We start from the raw sequence: 23,235 nt of genomic DNA on the forward strand, positions 1-23,235 counted from the left end.
AACTTGTATGGGCATGCGTATTCAAATACAGAGATATGTAAACAGGGAGAATACGGCATTCCGGTCAGCAACACCTGTATAAGACGACAAGTGTCTGGCACAGCTGTTAGATCAGTAACAATAGAAGGCCATCAAGATTTAAATAAGTTTTAACATGGTGTTACAGTTGGTTCATGAGTGATGGGACACATCATCTCTGAGGTAGCGATGAAGTAGGGCTTTTTCCATACGACCATTTCACGAATGTACCATGAATATAAGGAATCCGGTAAAACATCAAATCTCTGACATTACTGTGGCCGGAAAAATATCCTGCAAGAATGGGACTAACAATGATTAAATAGACTCATCCAACATGACAGAACTGCAACCCTTCTGCAGATTGCTGCAAATTTCAATGCTGGGCCGTCAACAAGTGTCAGCTGGCAAACTATTCAACGAAACATCATCAATATGTGCTTTTGGAGCTGAAGGCCCACTCGTATACCCTTGATGACTGCACAACACAAAGCTTTACACCTTGCCTTGGCCCTTCAATACCAACTTTGGACTGTTGATGACTGGAAACATGTTGCCTGGCTGGACTTGTCTCGTTTCAAATTGCATTGAGTGGATGGGCGTGTACAGGTATGGAGACAACCACATGAGTCCATGGACCCTGCATGTCAGCAAAGGACTGTTGAAGCTGGTGGAGGTTCTGTAATGGTGTGAGGCATGTGCAGTTGGAGTTATATGGAATCCCTGACACATCTAGATATGACTCTGACAGGTGACATGTACGTAAGCATCCTGCCTGATTACCTGCATCTGTTCATGTCCATTGTGCATTCTGCTGGATTTGGGCAAGTCCAGCAGGACAATGTGACACACAACACATCCAGAATTGCAACAGAGTGGCTCCAGGGACACTCTTCTGAGTTTAAACACTTCCACTGGCCACCAAACTCCCCAGACATGAACATTTTTTAGCATATCTGGGATGCATTGAATGTGCTGTCCAGAAGAGATCTCCATCCCCTCATACTCTTATGGATTTATGGACAGTCCTGCAGGATTCATGGTTTCAATTCCGTCCAACACTACTTCAGACCTAAGTAGAGTTCATGCCATATCGTGTTGGGGCACTTCCACGTGCTGACGGAGGCCCTACACAATATTAGGCCGGTGTATCAGTTTCTTTGGCTTTTCAGTGTATATTGAACATCCGTTTTCAAATACTAAAAATGCTGAGGTGCTGTAATATGCTTGGCTGTAAAAGTAACTTCAAATCACAAAATGAAAAAGTCAGCATGTCTTCTTTACCCAGTGATGAAGAACTAAAGGTAAAAAGGGAACAGTTTATAGCTTACAGTAAAGCAAAGACATTTGTAAGGAGTTGGTTGGTTGGTTGTTTTGGGGAAGGAGATCAGACAGCGTGGTCATCGGTCTCATCGGATTAGGGAAGGATTGGGAAAGAAGTCGGCCGTGCCCTTTCAGAGGAACCATCCCGGAATTTGCCTGGAGTGATTTAGGGAAATCACGGAAAACCCAAATCAGGATGGCCGGACGCGGGATTGAACCGTCGTCCTCCCGAATGCGAGTCCAGTGTGTAAGGAGTTAACCAAGGATGAAACCAGATAGTGTGCCATCAATTTTCCCAGATTTTCCACAATACTTGACAACAGCAGAAGATTATGTGATGCACAAAGTGAAAATTTCAAAAAGTGATGTAAAATTCCTCATCATAATGTGCCCAATTGTTGTGTGTCAGTAAAATGTAAGCATGCCTTGGATAGTCTAATTACATATGTCAAATCAACAGAGTCTACAGAAGATATGTTAAACGAGAATTTTGTGATTCAGCACATAACATGTATGTTGGAAGAGGTTTTCTTTCATACAATTTGCCACATCCGAGCAATGTAAGAAAGCTGACAGAAAAGTTTGAGTTAGATATTTTAAAGGCAGATGGTAGTACAGAGCATCTGAAGATTAAAAAAGAATTTCTGAAAGATCATGAACGTGCGGTAAATGTGCTTCTGGATGAAATTTACATTGAGCCTCATTTGCTCTCTAAGGGAGATACAATATACTGGGTGATCTTTTCCACCGTGTACAAACTCTTGGGATTGATCAGTGGGAAGACATGGAACAAAAAAGGTCTAATGAACTTATGTCCAGAAATGCACAAGACCATTTATTTGACCATACATTGTTACAGACACTGCAGTCTAATAAGTGCTGTACCATGCAAAAACAGTTACAGTATGTGTTGAAAAAGGTTTCCATATGCCTCAATGCATGTGCATATGTGCTGTACCATTATCTGTCTCACACGTTCACATTGGCCAGGCTCTATCCAATCAGTGTCAAAGGCAGCATGAATAGGGTACTCCAGTGACTCAACATCTGGAATAAGCTCTGCATACACAATACTTTTGAGATGGCCCCATAACCAGAAATCACACAGATTGAGATCCGGTGAACGAGTAGACCATGTAACTGGACCCCCTAGTCCGATCCGTTGATCAGGGAAGACACAAATGAGATGCGTCTGAATGTTACTGGCGAATTGGTGTGGAGCACCATCATGTAGCAGCCATGTAACCCTTTGAATCATCAATGGCACTTCTTCCAGCAGAGGAGGCAAAGTCGCCCACAAGAAATGCTGATAGTTACAGCCTGTTAGGTGATGTGGAAGGAAGACTGGTCCCAAAACACAGTCGCCAATTATCCCAGCCCCCACATTCAGGCTGCACCAATGTTAATGGTTCGCTGTCATCATACCATGGGAGGGGGGGTTTCTGCATACTATCCCACAGATGACTGTTATGAAAGTTGAAGATACCACTCCGCATAAAGGTGGCATCATCTGTGAATAGGATGGTCAACACTAATCCCACAATTGTGGTTGTCTGGTGAAGAAACCAGTGACAAAACTGCTCCTGATGTGGAAAGTCTGTCGCTAGTAAGCCCTGCACATGCTTTAAGTGATAAGGGTAGTAACAACTGTCATGGAGGATGTTCCACACCGTCGTCTGGCTTACCCTGTGCTGGCACGCCAACTGCTTAGTACTGACATGGCGGTCGCCTTTCACAGAGTTAATCACGTTTTCCTCCAATTCTGGTGTCCGAACAATTTGAGTATGTCCTTCATGATTTCCTGCTTCCTGAAACAATCTTGTCCCAGACAAATGACAAAACACTGTTGCAAACATTGAATGGTGGAGTTGTTGTCAGCGGGGATATGTTTCCTGATACAACCTTGCTGCCCACTGCCCATTGCCATTTGGCTTTGTGTAAGTAAACACCATGTCAGCAAGCTCTCCATTTTAATACAGAACCATTGTGTACAATGCTGTATGAGATCCACTACAAGGTGAATCAGCGAGAGAAGTGAATCGGACACAACATTACCAATAACTATGGCAGAAGGCACTAGGGCATGACATGTGAGGAACAATAACACCCTCTAGGAGGAAACAATGCATACTGTAATTATGGTTGTATGGTACAGCACATATTAGACAGCAGTTTCTGTAACAAAGTATGACTGATTAAATGGTATCTATAATGGAAACCATGCATTTACAGACATAAATTCAGTAGACCTTTTTTGTTCAGTATCCTCTCATCTATTAGTTCCTGGAGTTTGAACACAATGGAAAAAAATCACCCTGCATAGTGCCAGTAAAACTGATAATAATGATTTAGCTAAAACAGCTCAGGTTTTCATGCAATCAAAATTTAAAGATGATGTGACTATTATACCTATTAGCAATTTAACTGCTCCACACCTAAAAAGTATGCTATTACATGTATTAATGAAGTAGAGAAAATTAGATTTACTGTGTTAGCTTCAGTATCAGACAATAATGCAGTAAATAGAAAATCTTATGAGCTACTTACTCATAGCGATCTACTACAGCCTTGTATTGCACTTCCTGTTCATAGTAGTAGAAAGTTATTCCTAATTTTTGACATTGTACATATACTAAAAAGTATCCGTAACAACTGGATTGCTACACCTGAGAGAGTGTTAAAGTTTTCTGATTTTGACAATGTTGATCTTACTGCAACTTCTGAGTGTTTGAAGCTGATGCACAACAAATGTTAATTTAGTGCTGAAAGTTTTTGATGGAAGTTCAGTAGCTGCTTCAATGGTCTTACCTTCTAGGGACACAGACTTTCCAGGGTCTGAACATACAGCATCACTCATACAAATCATTTGTGATTAGTTGCACATAGTGAATGTTAAAGGTTCATATGAAGGTGAAAGTCAATATAAGCAACCTATTAGGGTAAATAGTTCCTTACAAATAGATTATTAAAAATAGTCTTGCCCCCCTTCTAACAGCCAAATGATTGGAAAAGAGCACAGGTAGTCCCAGTCTTCAAGAAGGGTCGTCGAGCAGATGCGCAAAACTATAGACCTATATCTCTGACATCGATCTGTTGTAGAATTTTAGAACATGTTTTTTGCTCGAGTATCATGTCGTTTTTGGAAACCCAGAATCTACTATGTAGGAATCAACATGGATTCCGGAAACAGCGATCGTGTGAGACCCAACTCGCTTTATTTGTTCATGAGACCCAGAAAATATTAGATACAGGCTCCCAGGTAGATGCTATTTTTCTTGACTTCCAGAAGGCGTTCGATACAGTTCCGCACTGTCGCCTGATAAACAAAGTAAGAGCCTACGGTATATCAGACCAGTTGTGTGGCTGGATTGAAGAGTTTTTAGCAAACAGAACACAGCATGTTGTTATCAATGGAGAGACGTCTACAGACGTTAAAGTAACCTCTGGCGTGCCACAGGGGAGTGCTATGGGACCATTGCTTTTCACAATATATATAAATGACCTAGTAGATAGTGTCGGAAGTTCCATGCGGCTTTTCGCGGATGATGCTGTAGTATACAGAGAAGTTGCAGCATTAGAAAATTGTAGCAAAATGCAGGAAGATCTGCAGCAGATAGGCACTTGGTGCAGGGAGTGGCAACTGACTCTTAAGATAGATAAATGTAATGTATTGCGAATACATAGAAAGAAGGATCCTTTATTGTATGATTATATGATAGCGGAACAAACACTGGTAGCAGTTACTTCTGTAAAATATCTGGGAGCATGCGTGTGGAACGATTTGAAGTGGAATGATCATATAAAATTAATTGTTGGTAAGGCGGGCACCAGGTTGAGATTCATTGGGAGAGTCCTTAGAAAATGTAGTCCTTCAACAAAGGAGGTGGCTTACAAAACACTCGTTTGACCTATACCTGAGTATTGCTCATCAGTGTGGGATCCGTACCAGATTGGGTTGACGGAGAAAATAGAGAAGATCCAAAGAAGAGCAGCGCGTTTCGTCACAGGGTTATTTGGTAACCGCGATAGCGTTACGGAGATGTTTAGCAAACTCAAGTGGCAGACTCTGCAAGAGAGGCGCTCTGCATCGCGGTGTAGCTTGCTCGCCAGGTTTCGAGAGGGTGCGTTTCTGGATGAGGTATCGAATATATTGCTTCCCCATATTATACCTCCCGAGGAGATCACGAATGTAAAATTAGAGAGATTTGAGCGCGCACGGAGGCTTTCAGACAGTCGTTCTTCCCGCGAACCATACGCGACTGGAACAGAAAAGGGAGGTAATGACAGTGGCACGTAAAGTGCCCCCCGCCACAGACCATTGGGTGGCTTGTGGAGTATAAATGTAGATGTAGATATAGATGTTTGAAAAGCTGGAGGCAGAGTGTTCCTAGCTCCCAATCTTTAAGCCCTCAGACTTTTCAAATACTCTTGAAGCATTTTTAGTCTTGATTCAATATGTATTTAAATATTCCAAAACAGATTGCACATTGCTTAGCAAGATTCAGAATGACAAGCTGGAAGGTAGATTTAGCTGTTACTGTCAATTCAGCGGGGCAAATTACTGTGTAAGCTATGTCCAAAACTTGAGAGTGAGAAAAAAATGAAGATTGAAAGATATGATGCTAATTAATTCTTTGAACAAAAATGTATCCCTGAGGACTCTGTTTCCATGTCCTGGCAGATATACGTGTGTAAATGTTAACAAATATTCTGAGGTGTTAAGGGAGACTTTTGAAATATCAGAGGTATCAGTACTGATGTACATATCTGATTATGCTGTAAAGAAGGAACCTTTTCTAAAAAAAACTGTGAGCCTTGCACCTCTTGGGTGCAATCTCATAAGAAAGTTGGATTATCCATCCCAGATGACTTCATCGCAGAAGGTTGACAGATCCCACTGAGAATGCTGTTATGGTGATTACTCTTTCTTGATTCATGTTGAAACATATATTAGATGTGTGTTCATGTACTTTCATTAGTGATTTACATGAGCTTCCTGTTTTGCACAAAGTGTGTAGTCTATAGCTGGAGAGGTATGATCGCGTTGAGGATCATTTATGTGATACTTGTAAATGCCAGACAACTGTGAGGGACCTATTACAAAACATCAGTTTCCAATCATGCAAGGTAATGATAAATAATCTGATTAAGATTGTCAATGACACTGCAACAAGTAAACAAAGTGGTAGGCAGTTAAAATAACTGGGAACATCACAGAATATTTTGTAAAAAATTTATGAAAATGCTTTATTTCCCGAATATTTGATTAAGTGTGTGTGTGTGTGTGTGTGTGTGTGTGTGTGTGTGTGTGTGTGTGTGTGTGTTTGTTTTGGTATATTCAAGATGATTGGGCAGAAGTAGCAAGTTCCTGATTGCCACATAACACTGTGCTGTAAGTCTTTTATTATTATTATTACAAATGAAACAGTATCGTCATTTGTGCCACTGTGGACACAGATTTCAGTTACTTCACAGCCTAAGCAGTTAATGAAATTGCTGTACTTTTTGCCTCAAGAGTAAATAATAACTCACAGACAGCTACATTATTTATGCCTAATTTAGTGCACATGAAAGGCAAGTTTGCAAGAGTCTGCATAGCTCAGCCCACAAACCACCAGCAGCCACAGCTCTGCTGAAGGCCGATGGAGCTACTTTACTGGTGTCTTCAATGTGTGCCCAGGCTAGTATTTCTAGTTGGCCATGGGTTTTGCAACTCTATACTGTTATAATTTTTTCCTTACAAAAGAGGCTCAAATTATCAGTGGAAATGGATAACAATCTTTCAGTAAACATATGGAAATTATATTACAAAAAGAAGTTATTTCAAATCTATAAATTTGCAAAACTATTTGAAAGGATTTTCAAATCATTCTAAAAACCTCGACAAGTACATTATACAAAAAAAATCCAGTTTTATGCATCCCATCTTATCTGTAATTCAGCTGTGCACTTAACAATCATTAAAACCCAGCATTTGTAAAAGAACGCTTTCACAGAAATGTATATTAGGTGCATAACATAAAATGATATGCACACATTCATGCTGCCATTATATTTAGGCAGTTGCTGTGTAAATGTATCTTTACAACAGAAGAATAAAAAGAATAAGAACATTTGTATGCTGCATCAGCCACTTTCCAAACCATTGAAAACTTGGTTTCAGACAAAGTACAGTTTAAACAGAGTTTGAAGAACTTTTTCTTAGGCAACTCCATCCGCTCTATAGATGTATATCTTAACAGGAACTGTTAGGCCAGCTTAAGTAAACTTCTCTGTTACATTTCAGTTTTGACAGCACTTGGTCACAATAGTCAAAATTAGGTATTTTGTGTATGACAAATTTATTAAAAGTGCATAGCTATGATTCATTTTGACAGCGTATTGATTCTGTAAATATTAGCAATTCCAGTTTACTGTAATGTATTTCCATATCTTGACAATCTCATGACAAATGACCACAGAAGTGAGTATTATGTTATACTTTCTGACATGTTCCACACCCACAATAATCATAAATCAACTGTTTGTTTGATAAATTTTATGTGCTTTTGTGTGAAATTAGGCCTAACTGACTAATCAGGAGCCAATAATACAATATAACTGGATAGATCAAAAAATCTACTCAACAAGCAGCAGCAGGGCAAAACACACATATAGGTTAAGAAAATGTGTGAGATTTTGGAGCCAGTGACTCCTTCTTCTCACAGAAAAAGTCTTCTGTACTGTCCTGTAACTCTCCCTTCATCTAAGGTTCTGGGTGACTTTTCCATTAACTCTCCCCATTTTCTAAGCCTCACCAGTCCTTTTCCTTCATCCCTTTTTCTTCCCTTTCAATACTTCTGCCATTAGGAGTCACTGGCTTGGAAAGCTAGGATAAATTGCACCTTTCCTAAACCATTTCACTGCTACAATTGTTGCATTCCATGCTGAGGCTGCTTTTGTTATGGCCGTACTGCTGGTGCATGTGCTGAGAGACAGCATTGCAGCTAATATGAAATACATATCATCCGATTTTTCAGAAACTGTTGGTGAGAAAAACTGATTTTTGCACCTCTTCCAGTCTGATTCTTCACTTAATGAAGAACTGAATTCCTTTTCATTACCCATCATACTTACTGCGCTTCATCAAATTATGTACAACGTTGCCTGTGCTGAGAGAAGGCTTTCTGACCAATAAGAAATCCTTATCATCCGATTTTTCAAAATCTACAAAGTGAAAAAATTTTGATTTTTGCACACCTACAGTCTGATATCTTTTCTCGATAAAGAACTAATTTCTTTGATATGTGTCGTACTTACTGCACTGCATCAAATTAAATAAAACATAGCACAAAATTTTAAAGAGTTTCCAGAGGTAAAAACACATTGTGTAAGCTTTGCATATGGTTGATTTTAGCTCATACATTGCAGTGAATGAAACATTGACAAGCTATCAACATTTTATTTGAAATTGAGAGTAGAAGGATATCTCATTTCATTCTCAAGATATTGAGTTTTATATCTTACCAATGGTTGGGTGTGATGTTCTCAGTTCTGTCCATGTGGACTTGTTGGCAGTTAAGAAACACCAATCATTTGTTTTTAAGAAAATTTTTATGTGCTCTTTCTGCTCTTTCTGAGCTGGTAGCCGACTTATATTGTTATTATACAGGGTGTATCAAAAATAATCATCCAATTTTAAAAAATCATAACTATTATGTTATTTGAGATATGTGCCTGAACAACGTACTGTTGGAAAGAGCAAACTCTCAAGTTTTACATGGCTCCCACTAGGTAGCAGCAGTGAGTGCCCACTTCAGTTCTAGTAAAAATGGTGTCGGGAAACAGAAAGTGTTTTGTGGTCTACGTTTTGTGCAGTGCACATCAGTAATAACTGTTAAGCGTGACCTTCGTATCAGGTATGGTCTGAATCCTACAGCACAGAGCATTTGACAATGGCATGAACAATTCCAAGAAACAGGTTTTTTATGTACAGGCAAATTGCCGGGCTATCCTCGAGTGCCTGACACAGACATCAAACACATCTGCCACAGTTTCACAAGGAGTCCACAGAAATCAGTTCACTGTGCAGCTCCACAGCACAACATGCCCCTGATGTCCATCTGGCGTGTGTTGCGTTGACTTCTACATGTGAAACCATACATAATTCAGCTGCTGCAAGCTCTTTGTGAAGGTGACAAACAACGATGTGTGGAGTGGAGGATAACAGTTTTCTTCGTGAACCATCACAATGTGAAAATACTGGAGTATGGAACAACCACATGAATTTGTACAACATGAGAGGGACTTTCCAAAATTTAATGTGGGTTTTTGCAATTTCATGCAAAAAGGTGTATGGTCCATTTTACTTTGCTGAGAACACTTTTACAGGAAGTACATGTCTCGATATGCTTGAGAGCATTCTTTTCCCACTGTTGGAGACTGATTCGAACAACCTTATTTACCAGCTGGATGGGCATCATCCCACTGGCATCTGGAAGTGTGAGAATTTTTAGATCTATAAAGGATTACTGAACAATGGATCAGTCACACTGGACCAAATGATTAAGCCCTACATTACTGGCCTACACGGTCACCAGACCTGACTGTATATGGTTATTTCTTGTGGGCGCTTATAAGAGACTCTGTTTATGTGCCTCTGTTACCAACAACAATGAATAAACTGAGACACTGCATAACAGCAGCTGTGGAAGCTGGTGCTCAAGATATGCTCGCTGCAGTGTGGGAATAATTTGAATGCCACATTAACATATGCTGTGCATCTCAAGGGTGGGCATTTTGAACACGTATGAAAAGGTATGAAAAAAGAATCTTTCTGAGTTTCCCGTTCATCAAAAACAAAATTCACAGTATCTGTTTATTAGTTTCAGAACAACTGAATGATTCTTTTTGATACACCCTGTGTTATATTAATATTATAATAATATGATTGGACAGATAAATTTCCTCGCCAGATGGTGACAGGAAAAAACACATATAAAAGTTAATGAAATGTGCAAGCTTTCATAGCCAGTGGCTCCTTCTTCTGGCAGAAAGCACCTTTCCTTCTCAACCCATCTGGTAAGCCACTCCTGACTGGGGTTCTGAGTGACTTTTCCATAACTATCCCCATTTCCTAAACATTTCCCAATCCTTTTCCTTCATCCCTCTTCCTTTCCTTCGACCCTTCGCCCAGAAGAACGTGCCACTGGCTCCAAAAGCTTCACATTTCCTTAACTCTTACACAGTATGTGTTTAGCACTGATGCTGCTTGGCGAGTAGATTTTTTATCCACCCAGTTTATTATCTTTTCAGAACCTGATTATTTTCATTAATCGTCAATTCCTTGATCTCTTTGTTGGATGAAGATATCTTTTCCCTAACAGCTACTGTTTATATGAACTTCTGTTTGCATCTGATGAATATAACATCTTATATTTACTTTGTTGTAGTTTACTACATAAAAGTCAGACTTTATATCAAGTGTATAATACTGCATAAACAATGGAATGAGTAAAGGCAACCATCTACCATAAAGCAATGTCATGAACTGCAAGGTGAAATGTGGTACCTCAACTTATGAAACTAATTTATTCTTCAAAGCACACAGACACACAAAGCAACATTACTGTGACATATTGGCAGCTCTAAGGAACAACTTCTTTTCTGTGTTGTACTAAAGAGGTTCTTTTTTGAGTAACCACCAACCTGTTACTGAGTGTCTCAACTATACAGCCCTCTTTACTTAGTCCATTGTTTGTAACCCACCCAATACTTTCTAGTTTCATAATATTAATACATAATACTTATAAATATATAAAATTTTATATCATACCCCAGTAGAAAACCCCAAAGCCATGGAAAGTCAAGCAGGTAGTGAGAAACCAGACCAACAGTGGATGCTTCAAACAGACATGGTATAAATGCTAGCCTTATAACAACTAAACTAAGACGTTTCAAGGCTTGAGCATCCAAACCAAGACCAGCTTTGATGAGAATGACAGTCATAGCAATTTTCCTGCAACAAAAATATTGTGAGAAAGTGTATCTAGTAGCACGTCCTTGTAAAGTAAGGCAATATAATATGACGAACAGCATTTGCAATCATACCTCAGTGAAGAAACAACTTCCATATATACCCCTGACAAATTGAAGAGATGAAGATTGCGAATTGCTATGCCTGTCAGTAGCATTCCTAGTAGAGGAGGCAACCGTATCAATGACACAAGTTGCCCCACAATGTAAGCTAATAAGAAAAGCATCAGTAAGGTGAAAATATTTCCTCCTGGTGCTATCTCATTTCTAATTAGAGTATATGTTGCCCCCCAAAACAGCAGTAAAAGAATTAAAGCTGTTAGTTTTTTAAGTGGCCATATTAGTTCAGGGCATAAGTTGACTGGATGTAATGACTCTGTCAGCCATTCCAAATATCTTCTACAACATCCCCTGCAACAAAGCAGAATAAATTAAATGATATGTGAATTAAATTTATGACTCAAATTCATTTTCCTAATTATACTGTAGAGCAATATTTTAGAAGTGTCAACTATTTATGAAGTTGCAGCACAGTATTAAGAATATACACAATTAAACTATTTATTTAAAATTATAGACAGTTAGGAGGGGACTTCTCATAAGAAAAAATGTACACTGAGAACATGACGAAATAAGTGGGTTGTGAGACACAGATAACAGTTAATTCACATTACAATGTAATTAAAAGGATTTGTTTCAGTTAAGTAAAAGGAAAAGAGATAGAAGTTACTAAAAAAACTTCAGAAATGGCCACAGGAATGGGGTACCTTGTGAGACTTGAGAGCTGGCATTGCAAACAAATATGACCAGGGAGCAAAGGAAAGCTGAACAGATAGTAGGTGAGAGAGAGTGAATGAAACACGGTTGGCAGAAAAGTAGAGACAGTGAGGATAATGTGGAGAATAGGTGATAGAGCGGGTGGCAGGTTAATGAAAAAATAGGGACAGTGTGGGGTAGCAATGAGATGGGGAGAAGAGTCAGCATTGGGACTGAGGGTAAGGCAAGTGAACAGATGGAATGGAGGATCTCAGGAGGACATTATAAATTGTCTAAATGGCCAAATAATGACAGGGGTGGAGATTCACTGCTTGGTCTTTGAAGTTTATGGAGATGAAATGCTGACATATTCATTGGTTCACACATGTCTGTGTGAAGGATCAGTAGAAATGTGAGACTGTTCAAAAGTAACTGTCAACAGTTACTGAAATAGCGATGGAAAGGATTAATGCACAAATTAGATAAGGCATATATTCTATGATGATGATGATGATGATGATGATGATGATGATGATGATGCTGTTGTCTACAGGAAAGTTACAATGCCACAAAACTGCAGCAAAATGTAGGAAGAGCTGCTGAAGATTGATGATTGGTGTAAGGACTGGAAATGGAGTATAAATAGATGTCACATATTGCAGATAAATAGGCGAAGATATCTATTATCATTTGATTACACTATTGGTGAAAAACTGGGAACAGTATCGACCATAAAATTGACCTAAAGTGGAATGACCCCATAAAACTCATTGTAGGAAATGCAGATGCCATGCTGAGATCTGCCAAAAACCTCATGGAGCTTCTGTCATTATCTGCTAGATCATTTACATATATTGCACACAGTGACAGCCCCACAATACTCATCTTAGGTTGCCTACTCCCAAAATTACCTTTACATCTGTCAGTTTCTTCCAGTTAACAACAATGTGTTGAGTTCTGTCTGCTAAGAAGTACTACATTCCATCACAAATCTGATCCAATACACACTAAGTTCATATTTTGTTCAATAAACGACAGTGCAGAATTACATCAAATGGCTTCTGTAAGTCAAGATACATGGTATCATCCTGGGTGCCTTTACCTACAGAAACGATTCTTAAATTGAGGCTCCGTGGAGATAACTCAGGTGTTTCACTAAATCTATGTACATTCAAGAAAGTGGATCAACCCTATCAATGGGCGGTTGGGATGTACTTTATGCCACAACAAAAACATTTTTTTGTAATACCAATTTTGTTAATTTATTGGTTTTGACTTTCATTAAAAACATACTTTACAAGAAGACACTGATGTGTAAGTTGGGTCAAGAACTTGAAAATATTTAACATAAAATTTGTTGTGGAAAGTCACATCTTCTACTACTTCAGAGCACAGAGAGGGGGGAGGGGGGGAGGGGGAACAACATTATGACTACCATAATTTCACCTAAGTTTCTTGATTAAGTTCAACTGCAAAAGTTTAAATCGATTATAGAACCTGATAGAGGAATTCATTAAAACTACTTTTTTTATTTTAAAATATAAAGTGCTAGACTAGAGAACAATGTTTACAAAAGGTGGGCTTAAAGGCCCCCCTCTTTCTTGTTGATATTCCTGGGGTTAAAAAAGAAACATTTTTATGACATTAAAAAAAAGCTAACTCATAATTACACCAACCAATTTAAGGGATAGCTATGAATGTTACACCAACACCTAACTAGGCTGTACTACCAGGGACCAGGCAGCTGTCGTGCAAATGGCAAACTCAACAATTAGAGAACAACTACATAAAGCTTTATTGTACCAGGCTATTCAAACTGCTACCACAGTCAATCTCACAGTGCATCTACATACATATCAGCCTGTATAAGTCTGTCATCTATCATCATTCTTTGTGACCTTAACATGTACACATAAAGAAGAGTGGCTGTGTGTAGAGAAGGGCACTGCCCATATAACATCTCAACACCCATCCCCTTATGTTCCCCGTTTAAGCAAATTACATAAAAGGCAATGTTTATTTGTATTAATAATTTGAGTTTTATACCTCTGCTGGTAATATTACCAAAGTAAGTAACCATTTAATTTTTACTCAGTCATAAAAAGTTAAAATCATTTTTTATATTTTGTTGCAGGATGAAGTGGTAGCTTGAAAAGGGTAGAAAGGGAATGAACAGGGAGCAGTGAAAGACTGAAAGGACAGTTGGTGATGGAACAGGTCAATCCCCCCGTCCCAATCCCTCCCCCCCACCCCTCACCCTCTCTCTCTCTCTCTCTCTCTCTCTCTATCTCTCTCTATCTCTCTGACAAACACACACACACACACACACACACGCACGCACACACACACTCACACACACATTTTTACTAATGCAAACAATTTTGAGGCCACAAATATTAGTAAATGTGTGTTCTTATGTTGTTGTTGTTGTTGTTGTTGTTGTTGGTGTGGTCTTCAGTCCAGAGACTGGTTTGATGCAGCTCTCCATGCTACTCTATCCTGAGCAAGCTTCTTCATCTCCCAGTACCTACTGCAACCTACATACTTCTGAATGTGTTTAGTGTATTCATCTCTTGGTCTCCCTCTACGATTTTTACCCTCCACGCTGCCCTCCAATACTAAATTGGTGATCCCTTGATGCCTCAGAATATGCCCTACCAACCGATCCCTTCTTCTAGTCAAGTTATGGCACAAATTTCTCTTCTCTCCAATTCTATTCAATACCTCCTCATTAGTTATGTGATCTATCTATCTATCTAATTTTCAGCATTCTTCTGTAGCACCACATTTTGAAAGCTTCTATTCTCTTCTTGTCTAAACTATTTATCGTCCACGTTTCACTTCCATACATGGCTACACTCCATACAAATACTTTCAGAAACGTCTTCCTGACACTTCAATCTATACTCAATGTTAACAAATTTTTCTTCTTCAGAAATTCTTTCCTTGCCATTGCCAGTCTACATTTTATATCCTCTCTACTTAGACGACCATCATCAGTTATTTTCAACCCCAAATAGCAAAACTCATTTACTACTTTAAGTGTCTCATTTCCTCATCTAATTCCCACAGCATCACCCAATTTAATTCGACTACATTTGATTATCCTCGTTTTGCTATTGTTGATGTTCGTCTTATATCCTCCTTTCAAGACACTGTCCATTCTGTTCAACTGCTCTTCCAGGTCCTTTGCTGTCTCTGACAGAATTACAATGTCATCGGCGAACCTCAAAGTTTTTATTTCTTCTCCATGGACTTTAAATTCCTACTCTGAATTTTCCTTTTGTTTCATTTACTGCTTGCTCAATATACAGATTTAGTAACATCGGGGATAGGCTACAACCCTGTCTCACTCCCTTCCCAACCACTGCTTCCCTTTCATGCCCCTCGACTCATAACTGCCATCTGGTTTCTGTACAAATTGTAAATAGCCTTTCTCTCCCTGTATATGACCCCTGACACCTTCAGCATTTGAAAGAGAGAAAGCTTTTGACAATGTTGACTGGAATACTCTAAGTCTACAAATGCTAGAAACGTAGGTTTGCCTTTCCTTAATCTATTTTCTAAGATAAGTCGTAGGGTCAGTATTGCCTCACGTGTTCCAACATTTCTAAGGATTCCAAACTGATCTTCCCTGAGGTCGGCTTCTACCAGTTTTTCCATTCATCTGTAAAGAATTCGTGTTAGTATTTTGCAGCTTTGGCTTATTAAACAGATAGTTCGGTAATTCTCACATCCGTCAACACCTGCTTTCTTTGGGATTGGAAAATTCAAAGCAAAACTTGTGTGCTACAAAATGCTACAATGTGGTGCACTTTTCAGTTAAAACCATTAAGAAGATTTCAAACACTGGAGATCAAACTTGAGTAAACACTAAAGTAAACTATAATTATCAGTTACATAAGTACATGAAAACATAAATCCACTTGCTGTTATTATTATCACCACCACCACCACCACCACCACCATTAACAAAAGAGTTTGAACATATAACACATTCTGACATTACCTTGTTTGTTTATCGGAAGTAACAGCTCCTCTTTCTCTGTCAGTTTTATCACTAGGGCCTTCAGCATAAGGCTCATTAATTCCTGCAACAATAAAATTTCACTGATGAATATTTTTTGCATTTATTTTCAATTTGCATAAGAAGCTTGTTGTTAGGAATTACAAGCAGTAAATTCAGCTGAGCCCTCACAGAACAATTAGGTTTCATTTGATGTATTCAATCTATGTTATACAAATTTCATGTAAACTGACAGAAGTTCTTAAAAATCAACATATACTTACAAAACAATGGAAATGGAAAACTTGTCTCACAAATGTTTCTATTAAACCTGTAATAATGATGTGCTCTTTCACTCTGCAGTTAGATTTTTGCATGTCTGTTTCTCTCATGCACATCTTTCAAACTATGCTGATCACTAAATTTTGGTAGATATCTAACACAGAATTTCTGGCTAGTACTTAGGCTCATGAGGCAAAACATTAGTACTGCTGATAGACGCATATAAATGTTTGTGACATTATCGCAGTTTTTGGAACTATTAGTTTCTTCCTGAGGGAGGACAGAAGGATAACTTGGAAAATGTTAGAAAAGTAGAGCAGGTCATTCAGTATCAGAATGAGAGGGAACCACCTTACAGTTAAGCTCAGAATATGTTCTAAGATTCTACAACAGATGGATGTCAATGATTTTGGATGGTAGTTTTATCAGTCACTCCTGCTAGCCTACTTGCAGACAGACAAATACTGGGCAGCTTTTTCGTTTGGGGATCTATGGTACATTATAGTGAAAAGAAACAGCAGTATTTTTTCCAGTGAACTCAAAAAACATTGTTTGTTACAAAGTGCTGCATTCTTTTTTGAACAATAACTAAGAATGTGTGCATAACATGGAGATTATGGACATTTTTGAGTTCACTAGAAAAAATACTGCTGTTTCTTTTAAATAAGTCCTTGCTGTAAAATACAAATTGTGATTTATTGAAATTAAGAGCCTTTCTGTTAGCCATGAACCGAGAATGGGAGAATAGATTCTCTCAAGAAAATGATTTTCTATACTATCCTGTTTCTGTTGTAAATATGTAACAATCTTATATCATCTGCATATAAAAAGATCTTAAAGTTATCTTATAATGTTGAAGTGCAAGTCATTATAGTGTATTCTAGTACAAAATCTTGTTACGTGACAGTGTTAAACAACCATCGGCTTCCAGCTGCTCAGATTAGACTGAAACCAACTGCATGTCTTACCACTAATTTAAAGATTCCTAAACTGTTTCATAGAGAGAGAGAGAGAGAGAGAGAGAGAGAGAGAGAGAGAGAGAGAGAGAGTGTGTGTGTGTGTGTGTGTGTGTGTGTGTGTGTGTGTGTGTGTGTGTGTGTCGACAAAGGCCTTTTTGGCCAAAAATTCATTTTGGAACAGTATGTTTGTTGTGCCTATGTGTGAATCAGCATCTCCGCTATATGGTGAGTAGCAACTATCCTTTTCATAATATTGTTATTTGACAAGAGATTCATTTCTCAAATTTTACATCATCTTGTTGCTCACTCATCATAATTTTCTTGTTTTTATTATTCCACTTGGTTTTTATAGCCATTATGAGGCAGCAAGGCATAAGTTTCCTTCCCCTCCCCCCCCCCCCCTTCCCCCCACTTCCAATCACCCATCTTTGGGGTATGTCAGATCAATCACTTCTTAGATGCTTGTGCTCTCCTTTTCTCCCAATAGTTCTTCATTCTATTCTTTCTTTCCTCCTCTGATATCTGAATCGCTTTTTCCTGGTGTTGATCTTAACTTGGAATCTCTTAGTTTTGTCTTTGGTCACAGTATTTGCTGTACCATTCTTTACCATGACTTTGGTAATCTGGAGTTTCTATAGAAAACTTGTTTGTTACTTTGGAATTTGGGACCCATGACCTTCCTCAAAATTTTCCTCTCCTTGATTTCCAATTTCTCCATTTGGCCTTTCCTCCCCATGACTAGTGTCTCTGATGCATAGAGTGCTTCCAGCTTAATTACTATGTTACAATACCTTATTTTGGTGTTCCAAGAGAGGGCTTTCTTATTGTATGTGTTTTTGGTTTTCTGGAAAGCTAGTTCCATTTTGCTCCTTCCTGCTTCCATTGCTTTCCCTTCAAGGTTGTTCCATTCAATCCATTCCCCTAGGTACTTGAAACTCCTAACCACCTCTATTTTTTGGCTCCTACTTTAATTCTGTTAGGAGTATCTAGTATATTCGTCATAATCTTCATTTTTTCATAAGAAATCTTAAGTCCTATCTTCCTTGCTTGCTCTTGTAACTCGACAATTTGTTTTTTAGCCTCCTCCCACATTTCTGAAAAACATTGCCATGTCGTCAGCAAATGCCAAACACGTAACTGTGATTCCTTTGTTTTTTTGTTCCAAGTCTTATTCCCCCCCTCGTTCTTGCATTCCATTCCCTCACAACCTTTTTGAGTGCACAGTTAAACAGCAGGGGTGAGAGACCACTCCTTGTCGGACCCCTGTACTGATCTCAAAAGGTTCCAGTAGTTCACCCATGAATCTAAATTTAGAGGACGTATTCATGAGTGTCTCCTTTATGATGTTTAGAATCCAAGCAAAACTACTCCAAAATATTGAACAACGACTCTCTGTCTATGGAAAGTAAGCTTTTTGGAAGTCTACAAAAGTCACCATATACAGTTTCGCCCTCTGCTTCTGATATGCTAAAATGTTTCTGAGGCTTAAGATCTGTTCAGGGCAGGATCTTCCTTTCCTTTGATACTCCTTAACCTGGCAACTCAACTGGGATTCTCCTCTTTTTAGTAAATCTCTGGACAGTATCTTCCACAGGGAAATCCCTCTATAGTTATTGGGATCAGATTTAGGACCTTTTTGTGAAGAGGTTGTATCAGGGCCATTTTTCATTCTTCTGGAATGATTCCTTTCTTCCATATCTCCTCAAAAAGTTTCTGGAGTAAGACAATTGCATTTTTGCTAGCATACTTCCCTAATTCGGCTGTTTCTGGTTTTCCACTGATGCCTTGAAATTTTCCATATGATTTAGTATTGTCTGGATCTCACTTACAGATGGGGGTTTAGAGTCTAGTTTGGGGGTTTAATAAGTTTCCTTACCAAAACTTTTTTTTTTAAAAAAAAAAGCCTTTGAAATGTCATGGATATCTCAACAATTCTTCATTCAATTCACAACCTATATTCAGAACAGCTTCTCCACCATCATTTTCTTTCCATGAAATAGGCTGTTGAACTACCATTAACATTAGTTCCTTAATCTTTTTTTCAATAACAATATGGAATGCTGAGATATTAAACTTATCACATAATAGTGCTTCCTGATAATGAAAATGTTTTTCTGGATGTCTAATGAGCATATATTTTGGGTTATAGAATGATTAATATTCTAGGCCTTAGATACCATAACAATTTAGTAATTACAAATATCTTTCATCAGCTTCTTACTGTGTCCCTTATTTTCCAGCAACTCTATAGGTTCATCATAGACAATTCATCTTTCACTCTTCATTTCCCCAGAAAAATCTTCTATAAATACAACTGACTTATTTATGTTGTCATAACTTGTTTTGTGTCTAAAGTCACATGATCAAACACTTATCATCAAATAGCTTAAACTGTTGTAAAAAGGCCACAAAATTTGGAAATGAAGGCCAAAATTACATACACTCATTGAAACCAAGCCATAAGTTGACATGACACTGACCATTACATGCTGGAGTCAGGCCACATGTAAAATTAAAAGCTTCCATCACTGGTCAAATGCTGTTGTCAACTGATCAGGGAACAGACAGAATAAGACGCTGTAATTCTGACTGTTATGAAAGTAAGTGATGGTGAGCAAAACACAAAACTGGGGGAGTGGATAAGGGTGGACTAAGGAAGTTATTTGATGGATTCTAATCAATAAGGAAAGCCCAAGATTATGAACTAATAAAAGGTGGGTAAATGACAATACAAAATGTGTAGGAGCAACATAGATACATACAGCTGAAGACCATAATGCATGAGAAAACCTAGAGCAGGTCTTTGTCCATCTGTGGATAACAAGTTTGGCATTTAAGTCGGTATATGCACCCTTCCTGGAATTTCTCTCTCTTGGATGTTAGGTCATAAGGTGTTCCATTTATGTTGACCACTCAAATAACTTTTTGTCAGAAGCAAACTAAAAAGTGTATCAAACAAATGTGGTTTAACTACCAGTGGGACATTGACCAGCACAATTGCCTTTCTCGTAATTTTGTTCATTATGAAGATATGAACATTAGATTAGATTAGATTTACTTTCATTCCAATTGATCCGTAGTGAGGAGGTCCTCCAGGATGTGGAACATGTCAGAAAAACAACAATACATGACAAATATTTAAACTAAAACAAATAAGCTAATGTACCATTCCACAGGTCCCAAGTGGAATGATCGTCATTTTTTAATGAACACTAAGAGTCATTTTACAAATACTATTGCACTGAATTTAAAATAAAAAAGTTTTATATTTATTTATAAGGTAAGAAACATCTAATACAACTACTGTAATACTTATTTACAATGAACACATTACTGCACTGAAATGGTGCAGAAGTTAGATTATACTTACACACACACACACACACACACACACACACACACACACACACACACACACACACAAATTTTCAGTGAACACATTACTGCACTGAAATTGTGCAGAAGTTATGTTGTACTTATATACAAATCAGTTGGTTTTCCTCAGAAATTCATCAATGGAGTAGAAGGAGTTGGCCACCAATAAATCCTTTAGGCTTCTCTTAAACTGAATTTCATTGGTTGTTAAGCTTTTTATGGCTGCTGGCAAGTTATTGAAAATGTGTGTTCCTGAATAATGCACACCTTTTTGTACAAGACTAAGTGACTTTAAATCCTTGTGAAGATTATTCTTATTTCTAGTATTGATTCCATGAATTGAGCTGTTGGTTTGAAAAAGTGATATATTTTTAATGACAAATTTCATTAAGGAATAAATATATTGGGAAGCTGTAGTTAGTATCCCTAGTTCCCTAAACAGGCTTCTGCAGGATGTTCTTGAGTTCACACCACATATAATTCTTACTGCACGTTTTTGTGCCCGGAAAACTTTAGCTTGGCTTGATGAATTACCCCAGAAAATAATCCCATATGACAGTAGTAAGTCTCCACATTCCAGATGGACATTTTCTCATCTTCTTATGACATTTGAGGAAATGGGAAGTTTCGAACCAAGGCAACACAATCATTGTAGAATTTGCATACATAAAGCTGCCAAAGTTACTGCTCCACCTTCATTTGCAATTATTGCACAAATGACCAGTATGCATCTTCCTTGTGTTCCCATTTGTTTACTAGAAAACAATATATCCTACTGAAAACTTTTGTAGCCCCAAATTGAAAGGGCATCAATTTTGCACAGAAATACCTTCTTAGAAGTTAAAAATCATTTCAGCCATTTAGCCAGAATCGGTTGTTAAGGATCAGCGATGTTTACCAACTTGATGGAAAAGTGAGTTATGTTCATGTTCCAATGGTTGCAACTCAAAAATGGCTACTCCAAGTGAAAAGTGTGAAGCATGGAAATTGTAGAGCATCAAATTTTGTGTAAAATAAGATACTAAATTTTAAAATTCACTCACTCATTTACAAAGATACAAATAAAAACGTGAAAGTATTCATTGTGCTAAAATCCTGCTAAGACTTTTTGTGAAGTCATATTAAATTTGAACTCAAAATCATCCACATTCATCCAAATGTTCAAATTTAATTGCAATTACAGTAGGTACCGTTCTTCATAGGTATAAGCTCTATGTATTAACACCAATTACCATTCCAGCCCACGATGATGATAAATAGGTTTAAAAAAATCAAATGAAAGTTTTATTAACAGAAAAATACTTCAGCTACAATAAAAAACTGATGAGAGATACTTTCTTACATTCTTTAAGCAGTTCTGTATTTACATTAATTTGCAGTTTACTTTTTTATATTTTCTGCATTTCAGGGAAGATGGTTCCAAGGAGAAAATGTCATCCTCCAACTTGCCTTCTTCTGGCACGGGATCTGAACTGCTTTCCTCCTCGATGACGTCAATCTCATCATTGATTTGTGTCGAATCAAGGAAGATGTCCTCTTGTGTTAGATAATTGAGGCATGAGAGCTCCTTACAATTGTTGCATATAGCCAAGCACTTTTTAGACACTTGCCTGATACTGAACCAAGCTGCTTGGCACCCTTTCTTGCACATACAGGATATTGTGTTTAGCAGTTCCAGCGCAGTAGTGGGTGGATCATTGCAAGGGGGCTCAGACTGCTTTTTGGGGTCTTCCATCCCCATTTCAATGGATCCCACTAATTGTTGCTCCAAATCTGAATCTGCAGGTATATCCTGAGAGAGTGCTGATGAGCAATGGCTTTGGAGGGAGGCAAACACGCCAAACTGAATGTAGCTTCCTGGCAGATGCCACACCAAGACTTGAACTCAAGACCTTTGATTTTTGCGGGCAATTACCCTACCAACTGAGCTACCCAGGTGTGACTCTGCCTCATCCATGCAGCTTTACTTCTGCCGGTACCTCAACCTTCCAAACATCACTGAAGTTCTCCCATGAAACTTGTAGAACTAGCACTCCTGAAAGAAAGGATATTTTAGAGACGTGGTTTAGCCATAGCTACAGCCACAATAACCTTTCTTCCAGGAAAGTTAACCCACAAGTCTCGCAGAAGAACTTCTTTGAAGTTTGGAAGGCAGGGGACGAGGTACAGGTGGAAGTAAGGCTGTGAGGATGGGTCATGAGTTGTACTTGGGTGGCTCAGTTGGTAAAGCACTTGCCCGTGCAAGGTAAAGGACTCAATTTCGAGTCTCGCTCTGGCACTAGGTTTTAATTTACCAGGAAGTCTCATATCAGTACGCATACCTCTTCAGAATGAAACATTCTTTCTTGGAAAATCCCCCAGGGGCTGTGGTTAAACTATGTCTCTACAATATCCTTTCTTCCAGGAGTGCCAGGACTGCAAGTTTTGCTGGAGAACTTCTGCGAAGTTTGGGAGGCAGGGGACGAGGTACAGGTTAAAGTAACGCTGTGAGCATAGTTAATG

At 38.4% G+C, this 23,235-nt stretch overlaps 1 protein-coding gene across 2 annotated transcripts in view; it reads right to left on the reverse strand.

The window, feature by feature from the left end:
* The window catches only part of LOC124594992 (sodium/hydrogen exchanger 9B2-like), a 98,021-nt gene that overhangs the window by 30,387 nt on the left and 44,399 nt on the right, over positions 1–23,235 (reverse strand). For both annotated transcript variants that reach the window (XM_047133534.1, XM_047133533.1), the window contains exons 2-4: positions 16,121–16,202; positions 11,431–11,766; positions 11,156–11,338 (exon numbers count right to left, since the gene is read on the reverse strand). In XM_047133534.1, coding sequence (XP_046989490.1) covers positions 11,156–11,338; positions 11,431–11,582 — 335 coding nt within the window. In that variant the 5' untranslated portion in view covers positions 11,583–11,766; positions 16,121–16,202. The remainder of the gene's footprint in view (positions 1–11,155; positions 11,339–11,430; positions 11,767–16,120; positions 16,203–23,235) is intronic.

Source organism: Schistocerca americana, chromosome 2 (assembly GCF_021461395.2).
Source record: "Schistocerca americana isolate TAMUIC-IGC-003095 chromosome 2, iqSchAmer2.1, whole genome shotgun sequence".
Classification (NCBI taxonomy): Eukaryota; Metazoa; Arthropoda; class Insecta; order Orthoptera; family Acrididae; genus Schistocerca; species Schistocerca americana.